Source organism: Pistacia vera, unplaced genomic scaffold, assembly GCF_008641045.1.
Source record: "Pistacia vera cultivar Batoury unplaced genomic scaffold, PisVer_v2 Contig174, whole genome shotgun sequence".
Classification (NCBI taxonomy): domain Eukaryota; kingdom Viridiplantae; phylum Streptophyta; class Magnoliopsida; order Sapindales; family Anacardiaceae; genus Pistacia; species Pistacia vera.
The window spans coordinates 227,770-238,955 of NW_022195833.1; the positions used below are offsets into that span (position 1 = coordinate 227,770).

Sequence of the window (11,186 nt, forward strand, 5' to 3'; positions counted from 1 at the left end):
TCAGTTTGGAAGGTGGGAAATGTGACATAAAGCCGGATTTAATCCGACATTCACACCAACCCATGGATTTACTGATGATTACTTGCACTCACCTCACTATAAAAAGAGGAAGACCCCTTCATTAAGGGGATTCGGCTATTTTACACTTGGAGTAAGCTCTCTCTCTCTCTCTGAAAACTTGGTATTTACTTTTTTTGCCAATCATTTGTAAGTCAGTCCGCTGTTGCGACCTGACCACTATATAATATAAATCAGTGGACGTAGGATGCTATCTTAGCATCCGAACCACTTTAAAAGGCTCTCATTGCATTATAATATATTTTACCCATAATCACGTATCTCTTGACCAATCAACGTTACGCACGTGTCAGTTAGTTGGTGCCAAAAATCACGCATCAACAATATGATTGACGTTTTCAGCTACATCAACGTTTTACTGAGGTTTTCATGGAATGAGGTATATAATAGTCTTCATCATCATCTTCGGAGTTAATTTCATCAAGAATCACAATGAGGGAATAATGAATGCATAATCCAGTTGGGTTACACCGTCACCATGAAACGCTCCTTCCTAATCAACAATCTTAGAGCCGTGGTGATTCTTATTGTGAATAACACTAAACGCCCACCTTTCACGTTAAAAAGGATGTTTCCATTACTGTCTTGTATAAAAACTCATTAACATATTTACCGTCAGTTATGGCCAGAGTGATAGGATGATTGTGAGTGCAATATTGAGGGCCGATAATGAAATAGGATTACCTACTAGTGGACTAATACTAGTACTGGGGAAATTTGTCATTGAAAGAATGTTGTGAAAACTCCTTCTGTGTGAAGCTTAAAATTGATGATCAAGGGCTAGTCGCCCACGGATATATATGAGATCAAGTCATGCAAGGCGACTTCTTATTTTATTTTTCCCGTAAGCCTTTCCTAGATTTGAATGACCAAAAGGATTTAATTAAACAAGTTGCACGCAAGGTTTAAAGATGCAAGTTGTAGGGTTCACGAGAAATGAAAACAAAGATCCTAGTCTAAAATATCATGCGTTACTTTAGTTGTTCAGATTATAAATTAGATATAAGCCATGTTATTTAAAATTTTATAGATCATATATGGTCAATGTATCAGACGTCTAAAACTTCACTGTAAAGAAGCAAAAGTTGACAAAGTCTTGTATGTTCATAAATCATAAATCCCTTTAGACGGTGCCTTTTAGCCTGTGTGATTATTTCATTTGTTTGTATACTTGTTTAGACAGTACTTGAATCCTGCTAGCTAGCTAGCTTTATCTTGGGCTATTTATGTAGGGTTGTGCAAAAAATTCTGATATCTGATCCAAAAGAACCAGATATCCAAAAATTCGGATTGGATTCGGATATTAATTTTTGGAAGATCCAGATTTTTGGATCAGATTAGTATTGGCTCTGCAAAGAAATCGGATATCCGGATCTGATCCGTTTTGTCCATAACTACAAGTTTTAAGAAGTTATTTCAGGGTGCTAGATGAAAAGTGGTAAAGTATGTGGATTTTTCTGAAATATGTGACAACTTTGGGTTCAAAGGAATGAAATGCTAATGTGGTAGGGAGTAAGAGTAATGCAAAATTTTAGGGTGCAAATTAATATTTTCATGAAAATTCGGATAAAATTGGATTTTCGGTTTATCCGATCTAAATATCCAAATCGGATCAAAACCGGATCAGGCGAAATCCAGATCGGATTCGGATCAGGTTCTCATTCAAATTTTCGGATCGAATCAGAAAAATGCAAAAACAATGGATATCTAGTTTTGCACACTCCTAATTTTATGTTAATGGTGTGGTGTTAATTTGGAGTTATTTTACACGGTAAAAAATTAATGAAGGATGCTTTGATGCTTGCATAACAAAATTACCATAAACCATGGTCATAACATTTCTCTAGGATAAAATTTTGTGCATTAAAAGGGCCTATAAATTATAAATGAAACGCTAGCTTATTAGCAACTGTAGGTGGAGGTAAATATAGTTAAAATGGTCATCGAGATTGAGTTTATTGAAAAATTACTCTATAGTTATTTATTTTTAAGAGAAATTTTGTTTCAAGGCTCTGATTTACGAGTGCTTGTCAGATAAACGGTTGACAAAAAATAAACCAATTTGTATGGGTGAGGAGAAGTTCACAGAGACACAAGCCATCCAAAGCAATATATGTAACTTATTTTGTAAGCAACATATGATACTTGTTTATTGTAAGTTAAGTACTTCACAAACTTTCACTCTTTTTTTTTTTTTTTTTTAGATGGAGAACGAATATGAGACTGTGCACATATTATAATTAATATGCTAGATGTACAAAGAAATTTATAGAGATTTTTTGTATGTGGCAGAAAATGATTGGAAGAGTGGATATAATGAGTTTGACTTTTTATATTCCCTCTTCTCATCTTCTGCCACATCACTTTGTACAAGAAATCTTCGTAATTTTTTGTAAATCTAGTATTATGACCATAATATTCCCAATTCGTCTTAGCCATCTAGACTATTCACGGATGTGTTGGTTGCTAATGATGTTTAAGTGTGAATCTTTTCTAAGTATAATTTAATAATTTTAAAATAATAAGTGGTATTTTAAAAATCTATGGTGGAAAAGTATCATTAAATCATTATTTAGGTAGGAAAAAGTCGTTTACTCCAAACTAATCACTCAACAAGGGAAAAAAAAAAAAAAAAATACAAAGAATTTAGGAAATAAAATAATTAAACGCCAAATACACCAGTACTAGATCCAGGAATACATGTCATCATTCATCATCTTCATCTTCATTGGAAACTCCGGAGTAAATTGCATCAAGAATCACATAAGAGAAACTATGAATGCATAATCCATGTTAGGGTTCACTGTTACCATGAAACTCTCCTTTCCATTCCACAGATTTTGAGCGATTTGCTTCATATGCAACTGCATTTCCAAAAGTAGTAAAATTGGTTGCTGTTCAACTGAAAACTTAGATTAGGAATCAAGGTATTAAATTTCTTTACCTATGCAACAACTATGGAGGACTCTCCAGCATAAATAACAGAAGAAGTTCCAGCCAATTTCCTCTAACCTTGAAATCACAAACATTGTCCTCAGTGTTTTTGCTAAGAACACATTAACTTAGGCTTTGTAATTGATTGCAACATTGAGGATCATTTAACACTAAAATATGATTTTTGGACTCTGTACTATCTCCCTTGAAAACTTGCCATCTTCATGAGTTGTTCTATATGTATAAACCAAAATAAATCAACCATTGCAGAAAACAGTGATGAAGTGATATGTATAGGCAGATACAAAAAATAGTGATACAAGACCTTTTCTCTTAGAGTAACAATGGGGTTTCCAGCAGAGTCGATTAAAACGCGGCCAGAGCTCGACTTCTTAACTTTCAATTTGAAATAGATGTTGACATTCATATCTTGCAAAACAATTTCCATTAGTTATGGTCTTAACCTTTTAACTATTGCAAGTTCAACCGGATAAGTATGAGCACAAAACTGAGGGCTTATAATTGAAAAGGGATTAGCTACTGGTGGAGAAGTATAAGCGAAATGTGCCATTGAAAGAGAGGTGATCAAGGAATATCTTATACAGCAAACTAACAAACAAAGCAAAAATCGGATGAAGAATTTTTGAAGTGACTAGTAATGGAAAGCTTTGATACTTGTTTATTACAAGTTAAGTACTTCACAAATTTTCATTCTATTTCCTAAAGCCTTATCTAGATTTGAATTGGTTAAAGGAATTAATTGGCGACGGGATCAAGACTTGTCACGATCTTCTTCCTGATGGAGACAACTTAAAGTAGAGATGAAAAACAAATTATAATTATTAAGTTGATAGAAGGTTACGAAAGGAAAGTTTAGGCACGAACTAGGTCGTCAAGCGATTCGATAGAGACCCTTGGGTGTATGTTCAAAAGGTCGTGAATTAAAGTCCCTCTCAATTACTAATAAGGGTAGCTAGTAGAGCTTTATGTAGCTGGTAGTTTCAGGGTCTTGAAGATTAGTTGAGAGACGCGTAAGTTATCGAACACCCTTAATCATAAAAAAAAAAAAGTTTTGGGCATGCAATTGCAGTATGATGTGAATTTTTTTTAATGGATTATTAATCAATGTATTTAATAGACAAGGCATATGAATTTGATAACACAACCCTGTGGTGAGGCAAGTTGACAATGTCGTACATGTTCATAAATATCTTTAGCTGCCTTAATTATTTCATTTCAGTTGCATATTGCTTCCTCTGGGACTAAATACTACTTTGTTATGTGAAAAATATAGTTAATTATCTTAAGCATACATAGTTCCGGTTGCTACCTTGAATTGGTTTCGAGTTGTTTTACACTGGAAACCGCTTTTATAGTTGAAATTTATAAGGATTTGGTAGAATCAAGTTTCTATTAACCTTCAGAATACCCAAATTCGGGTGTGTTCCCTTCAGTTACCCATGAAGGATAGTGTTGAATCAACAAATTGCTGTTAATATTGATGTAATAGGGTTTCTTGACTATGAGAAAATTAGGGTTTTGCAGGGTAAGGTTGATGATACTAATGTCATTAGGTGTTCGGTGAAGAAGAAGACAAAAGATTTGAATGCTTTAAGAAAGAAGAAATTCAGACGGTATTAATTTGGTTTGTTTGTTGTAACGAATCTATGATTAGAGTGGGGCCGTTTCAGAAGGGGATTATGCAAAAGAGAGAAAAACAGAGGAGTTGGGCTGCGTATAGATTGTATAATTGGGTCAACAATTCTATCTCGTAAAGGGTAATTATATTCCATATTCTTAAAGGATTAGACTTTTGCAACAGTCTTTCTTCCTAATTTAACAGCTAATATTGAACCGTTTTAACATTTATTAGTCAGTCCATCAAAGAGATCAATAAATAGACTTGGAAAAAAACTCAGAGCGACAAATCAAGCCCAGAAAGCCAAGTTATGGCAAGTCTAAAGTCGACAACAAGCAGAATATTTTATCACACTGAAAATAATCACTCAACCACTCTTTTTTCTTTTTCAATAGAAGATACAAACAAAAGAGGAAAGAAAATCAGAATTCAGAAAGGACGTCAACAGCACTCCCTTCAGAGTTAATTGCATCAAGAATCACAATAAGAGAGATTCGAATGCATAGTCGATGTTAGGATAAACGTCCGTGAACTGGTCTTTTCCCAGCAATATGCTTTAGCAGTGTCCTTATGTGATCGCAGGTGCAATCCAATAATTAATATTCAATTAGTCCGAATTACTGGTATATTATCATCTATTATTGATTATACCATATGGTTTTTTATTATGTTCTTACCTGGGCAAGAATTGCGGAGGAGTCGCCAGCATGAATAACACAAGATCGTTCTGACCAACTTCCTTTGACCTTGAATCAAACATCCTCCTTTGTATTGCTTGCTAAGAACACATCTAACTTGGTCTTTAATTGAAACATTGAAGATCGTTTAGCAGTAAAGATTAGATCACTAGTTCTTTCAAAATATTGATGTTCTTACTTTGGCAACAATTGTGGAGGACTCTCCGGCATAAATAACAGAAGATCGTTCCAGCCAATTTCCTCTGATCCTGAAATTACAAAGACTCTCCTCTGTATTTTTTGCTAAGAACACATTAACGTTGTGCTTTGATTGGAACAAGGAGGCTCGTTTAGCACTAAATATTAGAGCACTGGATTCTATACTCTCTCCCCGGAAAACTTGCCATCTCTTATGAATTGACCTTATCTGTATAAAAGAAGAGAAATTAACTGGTTGAAGATAGTGAATAACTCAAATCCTTACTGATTGAATATACATACATACATACATACATACATACATACACATACAATGGAAATTAACCGGAAAAGAGATGCTATCAAATTATCAAGCACAAGACCTTATCTCTTAGAGTGACAATAGGATTTCCATAAGCATCGATTAAAACGTGGCGATCGTGAAAGATTGAGTCTGCAGCTTTCAATTTAAAAAGGATGTTGCCATTGATATCTTGCACAACAAAGTTTCCATCTGTTATGGTCTTGACCTTTCTCACTATTGCAAGTTGAACAGGATAAGTATGAGCGCAAAACTGAGGGCTTATAATGGAAAAGGGATTAGCTACTGGTGGATGAGTACTACGGGAATGTGCCATTGAAAGAAAGGTGATGAAGAATCTTTGATATGATTTTGGGATGAGTAATTCTTCAGTCTAGCTTCTTTTATGTACATACATGACCAAGGGCATGTAATACGCGGAAATATAGACTAACAAAGAACAAGTGGTGATGACTGAAGTGAAGAATTTTCCAAGAAAGCAAAATCATGACTTGACTTTAAAGTCTTCTCAAAATTTAATTTATTTAATTATTTCCACTAAAGCTTTTCTTTAGATTAATAGGAATATGATTGGTGATGTTGTCACGATCATCTTCTGAGATGGGGAAAGTACTGCAGGGTAGTCTGGTAGATATGAGATTAAAATTAGAATTTAACAAGTTAATGCACAATTGTTTAAACAGTCGAATGAAATTAAAATTAGAATTTAACAAGTTGATGCACAATTTTTTAACCAGTCACATGAAATTAAAATTAGAATTTGACAAGTTGATGTACAATTGTTTAATCAGTCACATGAAAAGGCCTTTCAAAGAAGAAAGGAGCATGTCAGAGATGCCCAATCGACCTTGGAGGGATTAGATAGGGTGTGTGTGAGGTTACGAATAATCAACTAGGAACATACCAGAGAACAAATAATGGATGGGAAAAAAACGATTTTTAAAGTGGTTTGGCGAGTTAGAATCAAGCTTATGTTTATTGTTATTAGAGGTGGGTATTTGGGACTGAGTCCAAAAACCCGGTCCTAGGAGGCTCGGTCCCTCCATTGGGCCCTCTTTCAAGGCCCAGGCCTGGGACCAGGCCCAAATTTTTTTAAATATTTTCATTTTAGTCCTTTGTACAATTACTAAAACCCTCTATAAATTTTGAAATAAACATAAATTATAAGGGTTAAAAGAAAAAGAAAATTTTATAAAATTTATAAAAGAAAAATTTTTTTTACTTTTCTTTATAACCGTTGGCAGCAGCCAGCCAACGGTTATATAACCATGCCTCTCATTTTATTTTGATATTATCTCTATTTATATTTTATTTATTCTTTTATATGTTTTCTCCATGTAATATTTCTATTTTCTTTTCATTTACCATGGATTTTTTTAAAAATTAAAAATCTTAATATATATATATATATATATTTTTTTTTTTAATTTAAAGTGAAGTTTCATTAGATTTTATGCAATATGATATACATATTCAAATAATTTAACTAGTATTTTGCACGAATTATTGAGGGCTTATTATCAAGGAAAGAAAAATTTATTATGCATAAATTTATTTCAATCTATTTTTGTGAGATTTTCCCGTTATTAATTATTATTAAAAAATATTAAATAAATTTTAATAAAAAATAATTTTATTTTGTCTTTCTATATTCTTTTCATTATAATATCTTCATATGAATCAATATCATTCATAACACACATTTATTGATTTAACTTATGAGTAATTTTTCAAATACAAAACAATTTTTTAAGCTTATTATAAATAAACAAGTAGATAAGAGTTAATAACTTTTTCCCACCCAAATAAAAGCTTAATGACACTTTCTCACCCACAAACTTTTAAAATATCATTTTATTACCTAAATTTATATTTCGACGGCGAATAAAGAGCAAACTTAGTACAGGCTGTTGAAACTTTTAAAGAGTCCCAGCCGATGAGACTAAAAAAATATTTTACAAATGAATTACATATCGTGGTTTGCTCGACAAGGTGTGGGATTCGTGTTTTTAGAGCCACCTGCTTGGCAAATAGTCCTATCAAATTGTAGGGTCCAAGGGTTTAGGGCTTAGTTTTAACATCATATACAGTTGGGCCTTTTTTCTTTGTATGAGAACATGTACAATGGAAGTGGAAGTGGAACGTTCATGAGAGACGATCAGGACCCTGATGCAGACCTCCATCAAAGATCGAGCAAGTGGACATATATGGAATATGGCAGAAGTAGCAGCTCCAGTTTGTACATACATGAACCAAATGAGCTGAATTGCTACCTACAAGTGGACCTGTCCTTTATGACGATGAAAGAGAAACGTGACATGGATACTCTTCAATGGTCGAACCAACATGAAAGTCGATTCTCCATTGTAGCCTAAATGGCACGTGACATTTTATCTGTGCTAGTTTCTACAATTGCATCTAAGTCAACATTTTCAACGAGTGGTCGGATTGTTGAAGACATGAGATGTTCTTTAACCGATGAGATGATTGAAGTGATAACGTGTTTACGGGATTGGACTCATGCAGAAAGAAGACTACAACAACATCCTGAAGATCTTGAACTACTCGAACTCTTTAGGAATATAGATTTGAATGATGTAAATATTATTGACGATGAAGATAAATAATTTAATAAAAAAATTATTTAATTGTTTATTTGTGAAGCGTGAATGTGTGAAATGTGAATATTACATTTATATTAATTAACTATTAATATAAAAAAAGATCATGGGGGAAAATAAATTTTCCAGGCCCATAAGACCGGTCCAGGTCCTAAAATTGCTCATGGGTCTGGGACCGACTGGTCCCATTTGGGACCAGTCCCAAACGGGCCCAAGCTCGGGCCTGCTTGGGACTGGTCCTTGACCAACTCTAACCGTTATGCTATTGCTTTGTATTTGTCTTACACTCAAATTGATTATAGAGAAAATATGTAATAACAAGGACAAACTCTCTCTAAGTGGGTCTTCTATTCTTGTGTGAATAGTCAATCCCCCCAGAACGAAGGTATCCTGCTATCTAGCTAGCTTTATCTTGGGCTATTTTATGTTAATTGATGTTGGTTTAACTTGGAGTTATTTTACAGAGTCAAAAATTAATGAAGGATGCTTTGATGTCTTGCATAACAAAATTACCATAAACCATGGTCATAACGTTTCTCTGGGATAAAATTTTGTGCATTAAAATGGCCTATAAATTATAACTGAAACGCTAGCTTATTAGCAACTGTAGGTGCAGGTAAATATTAGTTAAAATGGTCATCGAGAGTGAGTTTATTGAAAAATTACACTTTATTTATTTATTTTTATGAGAAATTCTGTTTTAAGGCTCTTATTATACGAGGGCTTGTCAGATAATACGGTTGTATTTATATAGAAAGTTGACAAAAAATAAACAAATTTATATGGGTGAGGAGAAGTTTCACAGAGACCAAGCCATCCAAAGCAATATATGTAACTTATTTAATTTGTAAGCAATATAAGATACTTGTTTATTCTAAGTTAAGTACTTCACAAACTTTCATTCTGTTTTTTTTTTTTTTTTTTTTTTTTTTTTTTTTNCATGGAAAACACAAGAAAAACTTGTCACCAGATGGGTAAGACCACCCACCCCATTTCCAATAATTAATTTTTCTCGAGGTTTCAGAGTTGTTATTGTTTGTAGTTCCAGTTCTAATATTTTTTTCACGAAAACCAAAAGTTCCATCACCTTGTAATTGTGTGCCATAGTTATCTTCAAGTTCTCATCATCTCAAATTTGAAATGGAGAGACAGAACATCATGGTGTAATTTGTTTCATGAAACATTACTCAATCTCCTCTCTAATTGCTTGTATAACAAGGCAAAGACAACTTTATTTGAATCACAAATTACGTTTCTTTAAGAAAAACTGTGGAAGCAGATTTAGTGAGGCACAAAATAATGTAACTTTGATAGTTTTTAGAATAATATTTTGAAAAAAGTTAAATTGGACGGGTATTAAGATGTAGGATTTGCAAATTAACAAAAATATTTCTTATGTTTGTTTATTTACTAAACATTCCTATAATAAAATATTAAAAGTTAACAAAAACACCTTCAATCCATCTATTAAATATGGTCAGTTGGCCACCACTGTCAGAGAATGGTCGAAGTGTTTTTGTAATTTCTAAAAAAAATATTTGAGGGTGTTTAGTTAAATTAACAAATTTAAGAGGTTTAAAAGAAATTGAAAAATATAGAATAATATTTTAGGCTCCGTTTGGTTCATTATTCTGATAGTTTTTAGAATAATCTTTTAAAAAAAATTAAATTGGGCGGGTATTACGATGTAGGATTTGAAAATTAACAAAAATAACCCCTATGTTTGTTTATTTACTAAACATCTCTATAATAAAATATTAAAAGTTAACAAAAACACCTCCAATCCACCCATTAAATACGGACAGCCGGCCACCACCGCCGGAGGGTGGCCGGAGTATTTTTGCAATTTCTAAAAAAAATATTTGAAGGTGTTTAGTTAAATTATCAAATTTAGGAGATTTAAAAAAAATTAAAAAATATAAAATAATATTTTAGGAATAATAATATTTTACTGTTTAATTTTTTTGAGAATATTAATAATAATATTTCCAAAAACGAATCAAACGAAGCCTTACTGTTTAATTTTTTGGGGAATAATAACAATAGTATTCCCAAAAGTTTGAATAAATTATAAGTCAGCAAAACTACATGCTTAGCTTGAAAGAGAAGGAATGTAGAGGAAAAGTGCTCAAATTAATAATAAGGATTTTGATTATTAAAANATACAGTTGGGTTGCAGGGATTTTTGGATTATTATTAGAAAAGGAAAAAGAGAAGAAGAATGAGGAAAACATATATTTCATTTGAGTTTGTCTCAAGCTTCGGTTGAAACTTGCAAAGGCGAAATTAAATTGTGAAACTGTGTTATGATTTTCAGGTGCAGAGTGTGCAGCCAGATTCTGCCAGCATTTTGCAAGCTGAGTAATAACTTCCCCAAGCTTTCCTTCGTATATGCGGATATTGATGAATGCCCAGAAACAACTCAACATATTCGTTACACACCCACATTTCATTTCTACCGTGATGGCGAAAGAGTCGATGAGATGTTTGGTGCTGGAGAGGAAAGACTTCACGATCGATTGTGGTTGCACTCCTGAATACATATGTTTAGCTTAACGTTTGTAAGCAATTTGATGTCAATGATTTTTACTTTTCCAGACTATATACTCTTGGCTTCAAGTCTTGTTATAATACACTTGGCTTGTTATTTTAGGGATAACTTTCTCATATCAAACAGTACATCTGATTAATGAACAGCTTCATAACGGGGGCATTAT

General features: G+C 33.0%; 2 protein-coding genes and 1 pseudogene across 2 annotated transcripts; 1 reads left to right on the forward strand and 2 right to left on the reverse strand.

Annotated features, from left to right (window-relative positions):
• Positions 1-425: 425 nt before the first annotated feature.
• LOC116125983 lies at positions 426-3,460 on the reverse strand (annotated as a pseudogene).
• Positions 3,461-4,927: 1,467 nt separating this feature from the next.
• On the reverse strand, positions 4,928-6,212 carry LOC116125984 (protein LURP-one-related 10-like). The gene is made up of 4 exons (XM_031411690.1): positions 5,910-6,212; positions 5,528-5,755; positions 5,329-5,429; positions 4,928-4,970 (listed from the first exon to the last, which is right to left on the reverse strand). The coding sequence occupies exons 1-4, from the start codon at positions 6,162-6,164 to the stop codon at positions 4,928-4,930; spliced, it is 627 nt and encodes a 208-aa protein (XP_031267550.1). The 5' UTR covers positions 6,165-6,212.
• Positions 6,213-10,655: 4,443 nt separating this feature from the next.
• Positions 10,656-11,128, forward strand: LOC116126057 (thioredoxin-like 3-3). The gene has a single exon (XM_031411762.1). The coding sequence runs from the start codon at positions 10,776-10,778 to the stop codon at positions 11,004-11,006; it is 231 nt and encodes a 76-aa protein (XP_031267622.1). The 5' UTR covers positions 10,656-10,775; the 3' UTR covers positions 11,007-11,128.
• Positions 11,129-11,186: the final 58 nt, after the last annotated feature.

Coding starts and splice junctions, on each gene's coding strand:
- LOC116125984 (XM_031411690.1), bottom strand. CDS start 6,164: ATGGCACATTCCCGTAGTACTCATCCACCAGTAGCTAATCCCTTTTCC. Junction 5,756..5,909: donor TTGTCACTCTAAGAGATAAG/GTCTTGTGCTTG, acceptor TCTTTTATACAG/ATAAGGTCAATTCATAAGAG. Junction 4,971..5,328: donor CCTCCGCAATTCTTGCCCAG/GTAAGAACATAA, acceptor TGTCGACTTTAG/ACTTGCCATAACTTGGCTTT.
- LOC116126057 (XM_031411762.1), top strand. CDS start 10,776: ATGATTTTCAGGTGCAGAGTGTGCAGCCAGATTCTGCCAGCATTTTGC.